This window comes from Nipponia nippon, unplaced genomic scaffold, assembly GCF_047370975.1.
Source record: "Nipponia nippon isolate SJK-2023a ecotype South Korea unplaced genomic scaffold, ASM4737097v1 scaffold_1, whole genome shotgun sequence".
Taxonomy (NCBI): domain Eukaryota; kingdom Metazoa; phylum Chordata; class Aves; order Pelecaniformes; family Threskiornithidae; genus Nipponia; species Nipponia nippon.
Genome location: NW_028262290.1, coordinates 74,541,622 through 74,562,474, shown reverse-complemented (window position 1 = coordinate 74,562,474; position 20,853 = coordinate 74,541,622). Strand labels below are relative to the sequence as shown.

The following is a 20,853-nucleotide window of genomic DNA, read 5'->3' as shown; positions in this document are numbered from 1 at the left end:
ATGGGCCACACAGTTAGTAAAAAAAGAGAAGAAAAGGAACGAAGAAAAGAAAAACGGGGGGGGGGGCGGGGGGAAGCTGTTTATGAGTTGTTTGTCAGCTCACTCAAATTGCTTTTCATTACTACACAATCAGGCAGCTTGCACTGGGTCATCAGAGATTGCAGCATATGTGACAGGGCCTGCTCTTGAAATAACTGATGGGATTTCCTTGCTTCAGAACACAACCCATTTGTTACTTGACACATATGCAGCAAAGCAGAGGACATTTTCGCTTGTTTCAGATGAGAAGCAGGAATTTTCCCGTCTACAGTGCCCTACTTCATTATGAAAATCCTTTGCATCACTTAAAATTAAAAAGAATGGGTAGAATTATCTACTGCTTGGAATGGGTAAAACTCTGCTGAAGCCAAAAAAATGCCATTCATTTACAATAGCAAAAAATCTGGCTCAAGCATGAAGATGAAGATGAATTCTCTTCTACTCATAAAATGAGAGTGAATTATAAGAAGCTTTACCCAGCTCGTACCACCTAAAGAAATTTAGAACAGTAAAGCTGTCTGGGAGCAGAATGAAGGGAAGGAAAATACCTGAAAACTGCTATTTTCAGCTCATTCAGATTCAGGGAGGGGGCATTCTTCATGGTGGGTTTTATTGCTTCAGGTTTTTTGTGTGTTTTTTCTTTAACTTTGATCAACTTTTTTCTAGTGTTTATCTTTGAAACCTTAGGCCAGACTAGCTAGAAAGCTCAAAGCTCTCAATATTTTCTTATTCTCTGGACAGGGATTTTCTATTTGATTAAATAATTCATGAGCTTCAAAGATATTCCAGACACATAACCTTCTTTACAGCTACAGTAATAATCAATTAATACTGCTTTGCTGATGATAAAGCTGACTGACATTTGAAGAGCAGCTGATGATCTTTCCACTGGCCTTGTGAAGAGAAGACTCTGCCCCAAAACCTTTATTTTACCTTATCGTAAGGAAGTTGCCATCATACTTTTTGGCACTGCAACTTGCTATCCTGTCTGTGTATGGGTCTTCCAGTCTGATCCACCTCACCGAAGTCTGTTCCCCCACCTGATGACAAATGCTACTGTCTTGGAACAAAGCTGCCTAATGTGCTGAGAAGAATAAAAATGTGAAAGTTAACTGCCACAGACTGCATTCCCTGTGCTTCATACATATGATCTGTGTGTTCATCATCAGCAACAAAAATACAGATAGCAAACCTGGATGCTACTTCTGCTGCCAGTCCTATTTCTACTGCTGTTATTCCCTCAGTTGCTGCTGTTTCCCGTGACACTGACTGAGGCTTTTGGCTGCCAAATCAGGGCCATAGGGCTATAATAACTATAGAAGTGACTTCTACATGACTACAGAAGATGGTGTGTCCACCTCCAGTTCAATCTGTGCAACTGAAAAAAGAGTTAAAAGGGAAAGATGTTTTGTCAAGGAGCAATAATAAATCAGTTATGAAGCCAAGAACTAGCAGTAGGTCTCACAGAGAGCTAGATGTTCAGATGGTGCAAAGCCCTTTAGTAAAATAATACTGTTTGAGCATATGGCTACGTAACATTGTGCTGTCTGAAACTCTGCCAAAATAACAGGTCGATTACCTATTTTGTGCTCTGTTGAATTATTCACATGCATACAATATGTACTGATCAGTGACCATCTTATACCTAAAGAATCTTTGAATAACGATGAATGACATTTCATGATTATGATTGATCCTACATCTCAGACCTGTTACAAGAAAGGTAAAAAAATCTGAAATAAAAGTAGAAAAAATCAACAATATAGAATGTGAAGGAGATAGATAGAATTAATACATGATTCAGCACAAATACTTCAAGCTTCATTCTCACAATCCACCATTTTTGAACTAGTGCACTGTGGTTGTAGGGGTGATACTATTGTATTTTTTTTATTTGTGTCACAGTAATAGCAAGGGTGAAGGCTTTGACTTGTGAACTCTGATTTAGCTCTTACAGTTTAAAATGTTGCCACCCAAAGTCTCTGTCTTGCCCCAATCAGAAGTTATTGACCCAAACGTGGATGGCAGAAGGAAATAGGTGCCTGCTCCTCAGCTCTCCCAGTTCACAGTGTTCAGCATTAAAGTAAGCCTCTATGGCAGCTGATAAGCTAAAACATTGGGTTGTTAAATTGAGATAGATGAAGAGATGGCATGGGGTTTGCTTGTATCACTCCTACTATTGGGGATTTAATTTCCATAAGAGGGGGAGGTAGAGAGATGGAGGCACTATCATCTTGAACTGCTCCAGCTAAAACCATTAAGAGCTCATGAGTCATAGCCCTTAGACAGAGGTATGTTCTGTTAGTCAGAGGCATTGTTCTAATCTCTATAACAACTGCATTATCCACCAGGCAAACAAAGGATCAGAAGAATGGTCCCTGCCTCAAAACACTTACCATCTAGGAATCAGACAGAAGAAAACAGACTCATCCAGTCAGATTGGTACAGATAAATGGGAACTTAGTTGAGTTCTATGAAAATAGCTCTTATATAAATGATATAAATAGAAGGAGATCAGGTTGACTGTATGTCAAACATAAGCCTAAGCAATGTCAGGTGTGAAAAGCGAGAAAAGGGATTGAATATCTCATGCTGAAATATTTACAAAGAATTATAATTTTACTCCTGTCTATGTTATAATAACCCTCTTTGAATATATGTTTTTCTTGGTATGACAGTGCTGTTGAAGATGATAGAGTAATATTAAGTATCATCTCACTTAAGATTTTTTTCTGATAGATGAAAGGATGAACAGGATGCAAAAAGCACAGGAGGAAAAAGATGAGTTCAATTCTATTTTTCTTCAAATAAAACTCTTGTTGCGACTTTATGGTATCTTTCAGAAATGGCTCTGTTAACAGTTTAATTACAATGTGGCATATATCAAATATACACACATTTATACATATTACAAAAATGCTGAGCAATTTGTGCTGGAGCCATGTTTAGTTACAACAGCAGAAGCCAATTACTAACAAAAGAGTCAATTCAAGAAGAATGTTTTATTAACAGCCTAAGTTCCTGCTTTCATTCAGGATGGGGCATAACTACATGCAAGTAAATGGATGAGGATGGGTTACCACAGGACAGTCACAAAAAAAATGCATTTGCTTTGGAATCAGCCATTTCACACAAATAAATAGAAATGCACTAGTTTATATATTTTCCTGTCACACATTAAAAAAATGTCTAAGACATTTTATATCCATGGTTTTCAGGGATAGGATGAGAGAGAAAGGTGCCCAGTGCTGATAAGAGCAGTCATAAAGCATGCTGCCAGTGTTTTTCAAACAATGCCAATTAACTAATTTAGGGCCTGCATTTGCTTGAGCTTGCCCCATCCCCTTCAGCTTTTAACTGTTGCAATGGGCACTGGATATTGGACTGCTTCTCACACTAGTTTTTTTTAAATAGCTAACACTGGTGTTTCACAGACTATTTGCAAACACCTCTCTTAGCAACCCTTTCCCCAAAAAGTACTCTCTAACTGAAATAGAAACAGCTGAAGTCAATGCATTACTTATACATGTGAAGAGATAGTCAATATAAAGGAAAAAAAAAACAAAAAAACACAAACAAAAAACCTTTAACACTTTGCAGGCTCAAACACCAACTCTAGGGAGGAAGAGAATTAGGCTATCTGCTATAAATAGCTGATTCCTTTAACATTTGTGACACAGAGCCCCATGTAGGCAGAATGTCATTCTCCTAAGAAAAGAAACTCAGTCAGGGAAGTTTGAGTATCAAGACAAAAAAGCTTCCACGATATAATAAATATATAGTGATGGATGTAGTCATAGTTGTACAGCCACTAAGCAATTCAGACACATCAAGAACTCTCTAAGTCCTTGACTGAACACATTAAATTTGAGGTAGCTGAGCACTAAAAAATTTTAAGCTGCTAGAAGGAGGAATATGCTTCTGGGTATATCTAAAGCTGAAAGCTGTGTGCCAAAATCATTTGTTGTGTTCAAAAATCATTTTGATTCTGACAAGCTCTACCCCACATATCACCTGCAGAGACAATTCATCTACACTTCATTTCACTGAATGAGTATGTAGCTTACTGCTACTTTACTACTCTAAACTTGCTTATGAGAGTATCACATGAAAATGCTAGGGAAATTAAAATTTCAGAAGCTGAATTTTTGATGACATAGTCTGTCCAGATAACTAGACTCACTTTCAGACCAAAACAGCCTAAATAAATTTCCAAGAAGCATAAGCATTTGAACAAAACTTAGGATCACTGTTACAAAAATGAATGGCATTCATGAAGCCAATGCAAAACTGTATGAGGATTTCCTAATCATGCTAGTATGTAAAATATTATCCAGTCCTAAACTACTTATTAACACAATTTTAACACAGCTACATATTAAAACAGAAGGAAATGCACTGATGAGAATGGAAGTTGTGAATTACAGGATAAAGCACATAGGAGAGAGCAAAAATTACACTAGATGTGGACTAAGCCAACTACACTGTCCAGTTCATCGTCCTGAAAAACTGTGTTCAAACTCAGCAGTGATTTTTGGCTATTTTAATCAGAACAGTAAGAAAATCTATAAATGTTGATGCATTTCCCATTTCAGTTATATGTTTAGGCATCTCACCCCTCCCTCCTGCCTGTTCAAGGTAAGAGGATGAAATGGTCAGATCATTTTGATGATCTCATTTTTGTCTTTGAGAATGACATTAGAGATCATTTTGGCTTCTTCATAGTGCATGATGCCCCAATTAGGAAGCCTGGTTCTAGTCAAGGGGTTAAAGAATGAGATGAATAAGAGCACTGTTTGAAGAATTAAAAAGAAAAACATGGCTATCAGATATGTTGCAGAGGAAGAACAAGATTTAAATTTTTCCCAGGTATGAGCTGATGTAAGGGATGATGTTGAAAGTGGCCTGAATGTAAAATTCTGTGTTTGTTCACACCAGTGTACCCATAATTCTACTTCTGTCCATCTTGGTATTATGAAATTGCAGAAGTCATTCAAAGTCCCACTCTTCTTTCTTTCTCCCTTCATACTGCTATCTATTTTCCTTTCATAGATTTGCTATGGCTTGTTCTGGACCACTGCCTGAAGCCAAGTATCATTTTACTACATGCTACCTATATTTGAAGTCTCCTCAAGTTTTTCCTCACCCAAGTACTTCCATCTTAAGTTTGCATTAGAACATGGCTTTAGGTGTAGCTGGCAGCAAGTTAAAGGATATGACTTACCTTAGCCCAGAAAGAGCTCCAGGAGTTATTGTGGCTCAAAGCTCTGGCAGAATTCTCTCTTCTACTCGGGGTTGGAAAGCTGTCACTTTCTTTTGCCCCATGACAGGACTGAACACCTCTGTTCGCCTGGGCACCTTACCTAGTGAAAGCTAGGGAATAACCATCCATCTAGGATCCCATCCTTCTTCCTCACCTGCTCTTCTGGGCATCACTGGCAGAAAAGGAACACACAGCAGATGAATAGAGCTACACACTGGGTGCAAAGCCTAAGTAGACTTCATGGAAATTCAATACATAGCCTATTCTAAATTTCCATCAATTTGGAAGCAGTAGTTTTCTTCCAAAATGCAAAAAAAATCAGAAATTCAGAACTTTTCTTCTGGTGTGTAAGATGAATTCATTTGCCCCATGTGGTATGTTTGCCCAAGACAGTGATGAGTGATTCACACTATTTTAGGCTGACTACTGTACAGCCAATGGAGAAAGATGGACTGGAAACCTAAGCAAAAGTATCAACATTAGGAGGTTTGAATACAATGCTGACTGCTCATCTTTTGTCATTCAGTTCCCCAAAATCAGACACAGTGATTGAACCTTGAAATACACATGAGAAGTAATTCACCTGAGGAGAGAAAGAGGGACTTTATGTTTGTGGAAGGGAAGTTTTTTTCCTGAGTGTGGATATATATATTCCAGCAGTATAGGAGTGCTATAGGTAACTGTGATTTCTGAAATTCAGAGCAATAAAAATGATAGCAATTGGCAGGCCAGAGAGGAAGATTCTATTTATTTAAAACCTGTGTGAGATGTATTCAAATAAAACTTCAAATAAAATCAACCATACTTGGTTTCACCTATCTTTATGGATGCAAAACGGCAAACATCTTCCAAAAAATCTTATGGTTTGTTAATATCCCCAGTAAAATTAAGGCAGGTGTTTCATGAACTTTTACTTACTTTACATGGAAATAATGCAAAATTATGATTTCATGTGGTTTCAACTGGGGCTGACAAGAAAGCTGTTTCAATTCTAACACTATAAAGCAAAGTCGAGTGTTGCAAAACAGCAAATCAGGCACTTAAAGGTGGAAAATATCAGCACAAATTCCTGAAAAATGAAACTTCCAAGGTTTCAACATCTTTGTGATTTCAGAAACCAGTAGTACAACAAAATTAACTCATATTCAGCACAAGCTGAATATATATCCCCATATATATGTAGGGATAGTTTGGCATCATGTAATACATACAGAGAATCTAGGATGAACTTTTGTGTGACTGGCTATATTTCTCCTGTACTGGTCAGCACAAAACCAGAATTCTGCTCAGGCGTTAGTCTTCCCTTGTGACCAGTGGCTTACTAATTAAATAAAACTCAAGGATACCCTCACTAAACTTATATGTTTAGTAAAATATTAAAGCATTGCTGTTGAATTCACAGATTTGTTCTGTTATTTATATGATGATACAATACTCATTGTAAGCTTAACTGTAAGAATCCAGTTTTCAGAGGCTCTGACAGGTATTGAGGCTCAGAGGGCAGGAGGCTATTACATCCCAGAGACCTCCCAAACCTTAGCAAGCACAAGGAGTGCCAAACTTGCTAAACTTCAACTCTTGCAGATGCAAACTGCTTGAGACCCAAGGTGGTTAACCGTGTAAGGTACTCTTACAAATAGGGGGTGATAAAACTGTAGGGCCTGAAGCAGCTGCTTAGTTTACAAATCAGTGTTTTGTCCAGTTGTGAAAAATAAATGGGCAAAATTATGAAACCAACATTTGCTTTTCTTTGCTTGTGTCCCCAAATCCCATGTGTTTTTACACAAATTTTATCTAATCAATACCTTAGTGAAAGCAAGGGATTATAGTCATGCAGGCATTCAGTGAGTTTTTTGATCATTTAGGGTTTACTAACAATTTATAACTTCTGCTGGCTTTATTTTATACTTAGATGCTCTAAAATTAATCTCATTAACAGAACAAAATTAATGCTTAGCTATTTGATCCATGCACCATGAGTCATGAAACATGGCTCAGCATTTGTGACAGAGATTATTTTATTATGTTAAACACTAAGATCACAATTATTTATCACTATTGTTTTCTCTCTGCTTTCCAAGCATTTAAGTAAACCATATATTTGAATAAATCACAGTTTCAAAGAGTTTAATGGCATTACCTAGTCTTTCGTGCTGTTGCATAGAAACTTATCTCATGATCCCATACCTTTGGTAATAAAGCATTTGTTTACAGCAGAAGGCTAAGTATTTCATGGACATTTGCTCTTTGGGATGTATATCGGTGACAGGAAACAAAAGACAAGACATTGGCATTTACATGTCACAGGAAGAATTTAATTGCATCCCAGGAGCTGATAGGTCAAAACATGAGAATCCCTGTCCCACACATCAAGTAGAGTTTAACTAATAACGTAGAAATAATTTATGTGTACATACTACCATTCTTCTTCCAGGTTACTGTTGTTGAGGATAACATACTTGTAGTCCAGCTTTGCCCAGTGTTCTTGACCTGCAATAAAATTTATTTTAGCTCTCATTATGTTAATTAGAAAATAATGTTAGAAATGTTGGGGAAATGAGTAATCGATTTAGCAAATCCACAGCTAGATCAACAGGTTTTTACTTATATTACTGTGCTCACAGTTCCAGTGATACTGTTTAAGTCCTGGTCAGAACCGTATGCCAAAAACACATCTGCATGGAAACTCTGAATTTGGATATTCTGTATTTTCGAGACATTTGGATTCTGATCTGTACTTCACCTCTGACTTAAGTCTAAAAATAGTGAAACTAAACCTCTGATTTAAACTCCCTATGACTTTTAGATTTGCAGTCAAAATGGAAATTTCTGACTATTTCTGGTCACTTATCTTTTATCAAGATGGAAACCAAAATAATAGAATATGAACAAATATCACAGAATAGAAAAAGGAAAAAATCTAAAAAGGCTGCTTTTGGTTTTCTATGTTATTATTCTACATTTGCAGCTTTCACCCTTCCAAAATCTAAAGAAATACTTGGGTTCATGAGAGAACAAATACAGTTCTTTTACACATCTCCAGAAAAAAAAGAAACCTGAGTATATTTAAACTCGAACTGTATTTCATAAAAAATCACTGAAAAGATGAGAGTGCACCTAATAGTCATATATGTCACTGTATATTGCAAGTCAATTTTATTAGGGGTGATATATTACTGAAAATGTGTCGGTTTGGGTTAGACAGCATTTTGGAAACTATTGAGCCAATAAGTACAGACCTGATATGACATTAGGATATGCTAATCAGTTCTTGAAACCATGCAGAGAGGACTGTTTATGACAGTGATTTGCAACAATCCTAACAGCCTCTTTCTTCACCTAGAAGCTGAAATTGTTTTAGTTGTATTTCCCCTAATTTTTTCTCATGTGTTCAGTATTGCTTTAGCTTGTACTTACTGCATGTACTCTAACCTAGATCCCTTGTGAGATAAAGAAAAACAAACTTGCTGTTTACAGAAGAACATGCATGTAGAACATTTGATATGAATTGGAGGAAGGTCATGATTTATACAGAGCCTGAACATTATAAATAAAAATATTATCATGTGTATGCAATATATGACCCCTAATTCCGGGACCTACAGATTGTCATATTGAAAAAAGCAAAACAAAACTCAAAGAATGCTTTGCCTGCAAATATTATGGTGCTGCTTTCTTCACTGTGAAACAGTTTAAGTCAAATGTATTTTGTATCATACTGTTTCTCTTCCACACATTACAGCTTTCAAATTCTCAAATAATAATGCCATTAATCGTCAAAAAAGCTCTTTTAAAAATTATCCATGAGACTTTTCTAAGTATTTACCCTTATTTGCATTGTACCTATTTTGTGCAGAGGAAATGTATCTCCAAAAACTACTTTAGAATTTTCTTGAGCAGTGTATTTCTCTAGTTCAATCAAAAAAAAAAAAAAAAATGGAATAAAATGAGTGAAAATAACTCAATGAAATGATCTAACACTAACAAAGGTTCTAACTAATTTATGCTAACCTAGTTAGGGATAGAAAAGCCTTTATAAAAATCTGTCAAATGACAAATTTTGCATCTTATATAAAAGAGAGAAGAAAGCCATGCTGCAATAAAACCAAAACCAGAAACTGAACTTGACCCTTGGGCGCAAGCTTGTAAATACTACCTGTATGAGAACAACCCACAGGAAGAAGTTACAGCAAATTTGCTTGGGTGTTTGCTTGTTCCTAATACAGAGCAAGTGTTTTGAGGAGCCCAGCAAACTACTGCAGTGTAGTACAGGTAGGCTAGCATTCTCAGATGGGAAAGAGAAAAGTAGGCTTCCCACTCCTGTCTATGTTCAGTAGGAACTAAGCTCAGAATTCCCTTGGCCTTCTCTGAAAATCTTAGTAATGTCTTTGAGACATGTTTCCATTTAAAAGTTAATATTAATTTAGAAATTGAGTTCACACATGGATAATTGAAATATCACTGTTACTTAGAGGCTCTTGTGTATGCGACAGGACTAAGAGTCTTTTATGGCAACTACTATGTATGCAACGTCTCACACTATGTATTTACAAAAGGAAGCAGTGTTCAGAGATCTGGGGTTTAGTTTAACCCCCTTTTTTGAAGGGAAAAATTTATGGAAGACAGGAACAGAAATACTTCTTGCTACACTTATAAACATAGCAGGTACAGCGAAAAGTTTTACTGATAAACTGAAAACTTTAAAAAGTGAGCATTTGCCTTGAGTTCTTTTTGCCTTCATTGTGTATATTCTTGATGAGAAGATAAATGTGCGTTTTGGGGCTGCAATGGAATCCAGCATTAAGTTTAATATTAAATTTGTTACAAAAATAGCTTATACATAATTAATATATTTTTTTAAAATAACCGCTTATTGAAAGTCCAGCATTATTGTGGACTGCGTATAACACCATTATTACTTTGTTATAGAATTGATGCCTGTAACCATCAATAATATTAATCCTTTTCAAGTATACAACACAGCTATAAAATCTATTAATCACGCATTAACCTGTTATAATGTGAACTTTTATTTATAGTGTAACCAAATTAAATTTATGATTTTCACCTCAAGTGATATGTTTCAAATTCTGAATGTAATTCTTTATGATATAGGGAGTTATCAAACACTGAGACTTGGTATGTAAGACATCTAAATACTCATGTCCTTGGTGTGCAAACATTTTGGTCTAATTAGTCTAGTTCTGAATGTTTTTATTCTGATAACGTACTTAAAATATAAAGTCATGTTTTTAGAAATAATTATATGTACCATTGTTTTCATAGTTTTTTAAAAAGAAAAAAAATCTGGGAAAATGTAATTTCTCAAAAATAAATACACCAAACCTTTTAGCATTCTGTTTCCCCCTTGTAAATAGCACAGCCATTTGCCAGTATCTCCTCTGTTTTACAAGAAAACACTCTTTAACCACTAGATGACTTTTTTGTTAGCAGTCAATGATGTGATGCTGGAAATCATTTTGTAAAGAACACTCCGAGGTGGAAGGTGTTTGGGTTTGTTCCTCTTGGTATATGGTTTCACTGGCTAACATTGTTTAAAAAGACAGATGAGAAACAAAAGCAAAGCAAAACAAACAAAAAAAAAAACCTCCCTGGGACTGAAATACTTTGTATGTGTTGTTATTTGCAGTGCATGCCAAGACATTCATGGGCACCAGAGCCAACCTGGCGAGCTAATTAAATATATAAATGTATGTGTTTAAAACAGCCTTATAAGGAGCATTGGAAATCTGCAAGATGAGCGAATATCTTATAACTTCTTCCGCAGGTGCGAGGATAGCTACAAGCCATGGACTTTCTGTCCTGCTTCTTGTTTGTGGCTTTGTGAAGGGTGCTTTGCTTTAATCTAAAAGTGCTGACTTTTTCCAATATCACTTTCTCTTCTTAAAGCAAAGAGCAAATCGCCTGTAAAATCCACGGAGCGGACAGCAAAGTTGACCCTAACCTCCAACCACCACTCTGCACCCAATGTACTCTAAATCTCTACACAAGGAGCACCTTCTTCAGGAAGTACAAACAAAAATATTAAATAAATAATATAAATAAATAAATATTATAAAAAGAAGAGGATACCACGTTTTCTTGATATATCTTATTTTCTTTGACGTATCACTGATCTTTTATTTGAAGAGAACTGGTGTGATGTAATCAAATGTTTTGTAACAGCAAGACCTAGTTTCCTTTTCTTTTGGCAAGGAGAAGCCTCATCCTTGACTTCTCAGGGGTTGGCCTGCGAGTCATCAGTATTACAGAATTAACTATGGATGACATTTGGTTTCCTACGCTGAAAGAACCATTCCAGCCTGGAAGCAAACAGAGGCCAAATAATGAAACAAAACATAGTGATTTGACATCGACCCACAAACTTTATCAAAAAGCCCTTTTTTTTTTTTTTTTTTTTGCATGAGGAATAGGGAGGAGAAAAGAAATTTTACAAAGCAGTTAAGCAGACTAGAGGACATTGTTTCTGGAAAACAAAGGAGGATGTTTTTATTTTGAGTTGTTTGGGCTTTTTTTATTATTCTTTTTCCCCTGTGGGGCTTTTTCCTGTCTTTTTTTGTCTGTTTCTTGTTCAATGGTGGCAATTACTGACTTAGGCCAACCCCTGATGACTGTGTGGAGGTTTATATATATACATCTTTTTTTTTTTTGTGTGCGTTCTATATTTCAGTGTGTTTTCTCTAATTTTGCAACTCCTGTATATGCAAAACTAACTTAAATTCTGTAAATTGCTTACAGTCTGTGTGATATAAATTCAGAGTAGACATACTTTGGTCCTCATGCAAGACAGTTTTTAATATTATCTATATGTCGTGCCACCAATAGACATCTTTATTTTCTTTTTTTGACAATACATCACTTTTTAGTTTGTAATTCAGTACTGTGTGAATTTTGTAATACATACCTTCACTTCCACTGGTTTGGCCCCTTTCAGCCCTCTGTTTACTCTGTAAATGCACATTAAAATTTGTTATGGTCTCTAAAGAAATGAATTATTTTAGTTTTGTGTATGTTGTGTTGGAATTCAGTTGCTGAAAGCTCTTTTAATTTGTGATGTTTATAGAGGATGAAGTGATTTGATCACTAAAGACTGTAAAATGCAGGTTTGCAGTCAAATACTGCATGTAAAGGAAGGTTAGAAGGGGAAAACAGACAAATAAAACAGAACATGGCTTAAAGGATATTCTTTTGGTAAAGTGTTTTAGGAAAGTGAATTTATTACACTGATTGATAAACAATATTCGCATCACAACTCCTACATGGCCAAAGAAGCATCTTTATTTGCTTTTTCTGGAAGTGGATTGTCATTACTCATTGATATTCTTAATTAAAATACTTTATGTCTGTGAACTGAACGTGAGAATTTTGCTGTTGAATGAAGTAATATGCATTACATGAATTATATTTGCTAATGCGGGAAGGAAAAATTGCTACCATTTGCAGCTGCAATCAGGAAGTTTTTTTCTTTTCCCCTCCTTCCATTGATACTGAACAATCCACACCCTTTCATTTACCCGCACAAACAATCATGTATACCACATGCTTATTATGATCTATTTACAGCAGCATTAAGTGGCTGCAGTGTGGTCAGCTGTGTGATTTCTCCTCATTTTGTAAGTAATGTAGAAGGAAGTAAAAAAGTATGTTTAATATCTCACCAATCCGTGGCCTACAGGTCTAACATTTTATTTCAAAATGCCCATAAGTCTGAAGTCTTCCCTCATTAATTTCAAAGGAGAAAGAACAAATAGTAGCATAGAATCAAAGGGTAAGACACTAATGCTTTGGAAGAGGATAACATATTTCTGCAAATCTTATTTCCCTTAACCATACATTTTGTACTATAAGCTTGACTGGGAATAGTCGTCAGTCTTTCTTTGGTTTTAGAAAAGTCTTAGCAGTAATAAAGAGAGTATAAGTTTGGTCTAATACAGACAAATCAGGAATAACTGTCAGGAGAAAAAGGGAAAAAGTTCTTTTATTTCAACATAAAATTAATGACCCACTAGGTATATTGCGTATTGAAAAGGTTTTGCTGCCTAGTAATAAGAGTTTATCAGCCTACTGACAAAGAAAATAGAAACAGTCTCGTTAAAGTGTTCTGAATCAAAACCAATATTGTGGATTGAAGAGGAAGTAAATGAAAAAAGAGCCAGATATTTTTGAAGTCTGTTTTTCTGAACACACCTATGGAACCAAACTTTCAGAGCTCTGGAGGAAAGGCTACATTTTCCCCATGAAAAAGATATCTATGACTGGATGCTGTAATAATCTCCCGTGTGGAGTTTGGAAACCTCAGTTTCCATTGGTCTTAACAGGAACCAAATGTTTAACGTCACATGTGTTTCATATGTTCACTGTATACATATATCTTGTATGAATATTCTGTGTATGCACATAGTCGTATAGACAACCTGCAGTGACATATGGCATTTTTCAGAAGCAGTTTAACCTCACATTGTTAAAGTTAGCCTCTGATTACTATGTTAAACTGATACTGTGTTTTGCTTTATGCTGTTAGCTGCTTAGATGTAAATCACCATGTACTAGCAAGTAAGATTAAAGAACCAGCTGAAATTAAAATCAGAATTCTAGACCACACGGACTAGTGTGATACAACAACTCAGAAGACATTACCAAGGAAAGTGCCATGTTGTTATCTGCTATTGTTCTTCAACAGTGTTAGCAAAAAATGGACAAAAGAAATCTACAGAACTTTTCAAAAGCCTTTAAGTCTTGCATGAGATACTAAGGAGATACAGTAGATGTTCTCCTTTCCCCCTTGCCAAGATAATAAACCCAAATGCTTCAGATGAGGCTGTTCCAGCCCTTCTGGTTGTAGATCCAGAGCCTAGCTTCACAGTTTCTGCCCAGCTGTGTGGATGCAGAAGCAATGTCACCTAACAGGAGCAAGCATTGCATTTCTAAATTCTACGCTGTGTCTTAACAGCCGTTCTTCAAATCAGGAATCTGCCTGAAGCTCCAAGAAATCCTCGAAATGGAAGTTAAGCTGCAGTAGCGCCCCTTTTTCCTAAGAATTTATTTATGAAATAATATTTGGTGTAGGAATGGAACTACTGCCATTTCCTGCACTGGCCCGGTTCTAGTTCGGATTTAACGCTAATAGAGAAAAAAACTGGCTTAATTATATCCTTAAAAACTCCATTGAGTTAAGTATCTAAAAAGGCAACTTACATCTAGCAGTGGCAAAATCTCTCAAACCCAATAACCCTTAACCTTTCTACATAAATAGTCTAGTTTGGAGGTGGTCATTTACATGACTTGTGCTTCTCACTTGGTGTCCCCAAGGCCTCATTGCATATGTGACTTTCTTCAGATTGTTCCAATAGTTTTTGTTTTTTAATAGAAGAGTAAACATGGGTGAGTATGAAGCACTTTTGTATTTCAAGGTATATGCCATCTAAACACAGCTCACACACTTTGAGATGTTATGTCTTGTGAAGCTAAAAGAAACATATTCCAACTCCATTAAATGACAGTGACAGCTTTTGTATTATATGAAAAAAAGATCTGTAGCACTTTTGTACTACTGTCAAGGATTAGTACTGCTACAGAGCCTGTCCCATAAATTCTCCTTCTTTTCAATGGTTACCAATATTCTTCTAATCTCTGGAACTTCATGCATGCAAGTTCCTGCATAACATGTTTGAACTTTCCTTTCTTAATTGCTTTTTGTAGATTCTTCAAACGAATTTATGGAGCAGGAAGGGTGCTCAGACCATAGATTCAAAAAAGCTTGACAGACTAATTTAAGATTGACTGTTTGTTCCTCAGAACTCCTGTTAAGAAAGGTGCTAGAAAATTTGAATGGTAGACACTGAATCTATCATGCATTATTGTTATTTCTTTTTCATTCTCAATATTGAATATTTATATCACAGCACTACCCAAAGGCAAACATCAGAAGTAGTTATAAACATATGAGGCACCACAGCAAAAGCAATAGGACTGCTTGGAGTTTCATACCTATACATGTAATTCAGTGCCACTCTGATTTAGGATCAGAACACACTCTAGAACCAGTTTTTCTCACAGTCATTCTTTAAAGTATTTTTGCTTCATTCAAATAAAATGAGGAAACAGTGGCCACTGCGAAAAAATCTGAATGCTTGCCTAATATTCTACAGTGTTAAACATTTGAATTCTAATGATCTCTACAGTGATGTCATCATTTAATTCAGCATTAAAAAAAAAAAAAAAAAAGACTGCACTGCTGCCAATCTTCAACTCCTTCCTCAAAAAAAGGAAAACAATTTAAAGCTTTCTTATTTGCAGGATGGGGGAACATTTGTCCATGACATTACTATTGGTAAATGTCAAATGTTGTTTACAGAGCTAAAAGCATTAAGAACCAAGAATGGGATCAACGTACTTTGCAATATAAATTTTTAAAGGTTAATCTTCCATGATTAGCTTAACTGAACAATGCTAAGCACAAAATAAATTGCTTAATGCAAGTCACCATAAATGGCTTCAGTCTTTTGTTCTGAGCTTCCTAGATATTGATTTATTTGACTTCACAGTCATAAAGTTTGCACATACATTCACATAGTTGAAAGTTTATACATAGTTTTCCTAGTGCTCTTCATCTAAACAATACAGGAAGACAATAGCAAAGAAGAAAGTTAAATTTGTCTGTAATAATGAATCACAATCAATTGGTAGAGTTACTTGCAAAGAAAGAGAAGTGTGCTTTCTTGAGAGTCAAGTGTAATTGCAGTCTTATTTCATTTTCTCCTTTTTGTGCTATTCTTTTTTTGCCAAAGCTTCAATCTAAAAAGCAAGACAATACTGTATTTCTTACTACTCACTTCTTACAAGGTGACAGAGGACAAAATAGTGTCATCTTTGTTATGAAAGAAGCTGGGGGAAAAAAAAGAATCTTTTCATTTAACAACAATCTAAATGTTTACAGTGTCCTATCACCTCAAAATATCCCAACTTGTAGGTTTACAGGGAAGGAGCAACAGAGAAAGTGTTTGTTTCAGCTTGACTTCCCAGCTCTGAGTGTTCTCAGTTAATTGTCATCCTACAGCTAAGGACAGGACTCTTCTGAAAGTTTCACAAATAGAGTAATTTTCCCTGTAACTACCAGTGACAGATTGGTTTGAGTTTTGAAATGATAAATACTTGCAATTCAGAATATTTTTCCATACAGTTATAAATGTTATGAGGAATGGCAACTATTAAAGCCGTAAACAAGTCTGGAAGAATACGACAAACTAGTAATCTCTCAAAAGTTTCAAAATATTACAAACACTTTAATCAAAAAAAAGGCTTTTGGTGGGATTTTCTTTTAAAGTTTTATTGTAACCCGCTCTTATCTGTACAGCTATAAATACTCTGGATTAAAATTCCACCTATGTTGTGCTGACAGTACAGAGGGCCTTCAGATGGGAGCAAATGAAATTTTCACTTATTGAAATGCTCCTTTACATTAACATTACAGCACAGAAAGAGGTCTTATGTGCATATGAGACTATTTACAGTGACAGCTCATAAGGAAGCCAAAATGTACATAATAGACTATTAATTCTTTTTCTGTTTTTATATACCATGAACTTGAAAAACAAGAGAGAAGATTGGGTTTAACAACTAGCTGCTTAAAATAAACTATTTCATTTAAATCTTTGAAGAAGCAAAGTCTCAAACATTCCTTATTAAAAAGACTTGTATAACTATGACCTTTTAAAGTATACGGGATTTAGATTTTTAAACAAAGTTATACATATTATATATGAAATCCTTGTATATAAAATTGAGAAGGAAAGCAATGATGACTTCTTTTGTTACTTCTGATAGAAGATTATGTTAATTGCTGCTGATTGTTTCCAATGTCAAATGATTTAACAGACCCTTCAAATCTACACTTCTTAAAAAAATAGGTGCCAAATTTTCTTATCTCCTGCACTACACTTCAGTTTTTGAATGTTAACAAACACTGGTTCAGGATTAAAAAATGTTGCTTAGTCACCATAACAGAAAAGGGGGAATTCACACTTTATGAAAAATAAATGTCAACATATTTACTAAGCCACCTCAATGTCTTTTTCTTTGGTGAATCAGGCATGAGATATATTACTTTCGTCCATATGTGGCATCGCCTTAATGGGGCTAAGCACTGACAAAAAAGATGGGGAATCCTAGTTGTTTCACCTAGTAATTGGATTCCTGTGTAAGAGACAGAAAACAGAAGGCATGATTCTTTCTGTTTCCCTACAACAGCCAACAATAAATGATCTTTACAGGGACTACCAAACCAAATCACTGCTCTAAAAAATGACGTTGATAGTTCAACTCTGCAATAAGGTGAAACACTCAATGAAATTAAATGCAATTTCTCTAGCAAAATGCAAAGGTTTTTCTTCCAAAACTGCGACTCTTTCAACTGATCTGAAAGAAGGTTTTGTAATTAGGGCTTTGAACAGGGAAGGGTTTTGTCTATGTTTTGCAGCTTCACAATGGCAACCCCAAAGAGGCTGTCAGCTCCCTCCCCTCCACCATCACTGCCCTACACTTGATTATCAGTGAGGGCACTCAGAAGATGAAAAATATATTACACAACAATAATTTTCTATACTTAAAAAAGGATTTTTTTTTTACTATTTTTAGTTTTAGAGAAGAAAAATCTTATTACATGGCTTAGCTAATTTTATTTTAATAAGTAAGGGAATGTTTACATAATTTCATAAGTATTGTAGATTGTTCTTTTTAAAAAAAATAGTTTCTAGCACTCAAGATAACAGAAAATGCTTAAAAAGTGACCCAATAGCATTCTAAAGCTGTGTATGTGTCAAGAGCTACTTGCATTAATGGAAAAAAAAACAAGCAAAAACCTCCTGGCCTGGAATTCATTCTAATCAGGTATGTGAAATACTGGGGAAAGGAGGCGGTCAGGAGAAAGCTGTTGGAGTGATTCTGGTGATGGTGATCTGATCTTTGTCTTTAACCTTTCTGGTATACTTCTTGGACCCAGCAAGGGAATAAATTCTGAAAGACCTTATTATGCACATGCAGCAGCAGAAATAATGTATGTAATAATGCTGACAATCCTGTGCAAAGCACAGGACCTACTGAGTTTACACAGTGGCACTGTGCACATGGGCAGGGTATTTGGCATTGTTTGGATTCTACAAATGCTGAATGCCTGGTATGTACTGGAGATCTCATCACACGTCACAGAAGGAGCTGCTAGATATAGGCTGCTCCTGCCTCTGGATGGGATTTGTCTAACTAGAAAAGTTGTTCCCTTTCTAAGGCTCCTAACCCATAGGACAATTAAAATACAGAATACTGAAAAATAAAGAATATTGAACAGAATTCCTCAGGAGTCTCCCTCACTTTCTGTGTTTGTGATTGACACTTCTAATGTGGAAGTTCAAGAAAACTGCTCTCCTCAGCAATAACCTCCACAGATGGACTTGGAGAATACTGTTTCACCTGGAGTTTACAGCCCAACTTTATTGCTTTCACTTTTGAAAGGTATGTTAACATGTAAATAGAATATAAGCAAATAAAGAGAAGGAAAAAGTAGCACTGTGCTAAAATTCTCACTCAAAACAATAAAGATAAATTATCAAGTATATCTAATACTAAAACAAACATTGGATGCATTAAAGAGTCACTGAACTTCAAAAGTTACTTTTAAAGTCATGAACTTTAAGGAGACATCTGGGAATTTACACTCTATTATTAATTTGTTTCAAAAAATAACAACTTTAGAGCTGCTTGTAATGTAGTAAATTAAATGCTATTTAGTATGGTTAACTATAAATTAAACAATATAAGTATCTAGGACATTTGTCATGAAGATGTACCCAGAACACACAGAATTATAGAGACCTGCTAGTGGTAACACAGTTCTTTTTCTCAGCAGATGGTTGAAGCAGATGGATGACTTGTGTTTTCTTCACACTTTTCCTACTGATCAGTAGCTGCCAGCAGTAATATCAACATCTACCCTGGAAATATATACATGCAGTGATTTTTTATTTTTTTTTTTCATTAGCCACTTTTCCTGCTTCATCAGACTAGGCTTTTGGTAGTCCTCAGAAATATGTAGCACACAAAAAAACACAAGCAGTTGTATAGAAGTATGTGGACCTTCAAGTATTTTCACTGGACAAATAAAATTAGGCTAAACATTTCCTTCGGAGAAGAAAGACATCACGTTATTCTGTAAGATACATTTGTTCTATACAAGTCACATTTGAGACAGTGTTCAGAAAGATTTGGCATCACATGTGCCAAAATGGAGGCTCTACTTGAAACATTCCCATTGTTAAATTCTAAAATATCTTATTTGTCCTCATTTTATCATAGATTTCTGTATTGTATTCTGTATTCTGTTTCAGCAATTTAAGCTATTAAGCCATATAACATTGCTGAAGTGGATGAGGAGCACTTGCACAATCTGTTTCACCAGGTCAGCTTTGAGGTCTTTGACTTCCTAGCTGTAGAGTGGTAACAAACAGGTAGAGTGGCAGAAATGTTTTAAAACAGTCACGGCTACCTCTGGCCATCCAAAAAACAAAACAAAACAAACAAAAAAAACAACCGTCTGGTGGGATTTCAAAGTCATGTCATTCAGGAAGCTGGCACAAGATCTGCTGATGAACCAGCATACAAAGCACCTAGTGTAGGTGAAGCTATAAGCTATGCTGATGGAAGAACACAACACTGGAGAGGCAAGATGAATATGTCAGCAACTCCTTTGCTCTGTCCAGGTTCCAGCTACTGTAGAGAGCTCTTCCAGTGGCACTTAGCATGGGTATAGGTTTCAAAGGTTCATTACATAGGCAAGGTCTTAACAAATCTGAACCTAACATAGGAATGGTTTTTTTCAATGAAATCACCATTGTAATGGTTAATGGATAAACAAGCAGAAAATATATTATGCCATATATGACACAAAATACATAACAAACTCTGAAAATAATAAAATGACATGACACGTGTTTCTGCTGTATGCTGCTGAGGAATATTACATGCAGGTTTGGACTCGTTATCACTGACAGCACCAGTACCAGAATGTGGCAGTGAGATAGAGCCCTACCTCAAAATGGAGCTGTGGTGGCTGAAGCCACTGTATCCTAAGAAGTAACTATATGAATACTATATGAATATGAATAAGACAGATAGCAAAATTCCAAGTGAAACTGGACACTTGTAAAGATAATAATAACATCTACAGATCTAGTAGAAGAGGTTTTTAAAAGGCTTGTGTGGTTGTGTGGCCAGCAGGACTAGGGAAGCGATTGTCCCCCTGAACTCAGCACTGGTGAGGCTGCACCTCGAATCCTGTGTTCAGTTTTGGGCCCCTCACTACAAGAAGGACATTGAGGTACTTGAGTGTGTCCAAAGAAGAGCAACGAAGCTGGTGAAGGGTCTAGAGCACAAGTCTTATGAGGAGTGGGCGAGGGAGCTGGGGTTGTTTAGTTTGGAGAAGAGGAAGCTGAGGGAAGACCTTATTGCTCTCTACAGCTACCCGAAAGGAGGTTGTAGCAAGG

At 35.9% G+C, this 20,853-nt stretch overlaps 1 protein-coding gene across 4 annotated transcripts in view; it reads left to right on the top strand.

Moving 5' to 3' along the window:
- VSTM2A (V-set and transmembrane domain containing 2A) overlaps positions 1–16,651 on the top strand; it is a 30,197-nt gene extending 13,546 nt beyond the window's left edge. Inside the window, exon 5 of one of the 4 annotated variants that reach the window (XM_087759900.1) lies at positions 11,213–16,651. In XM_087759900.1, the coding sequence (XP_087616026.1) occupies positions 11,213–11,301 (89 nt within the window). In that variant the 3' untranslated portion in view covers positions 11,302–16,651. The other 3 variants (XM_087759909.1, XM_087759933.1, XM_087759916.1) reach the window with 3 other exon arrangements.
- Positions 16,652–20,853: the final 4,202 nt, after the last annotated feature.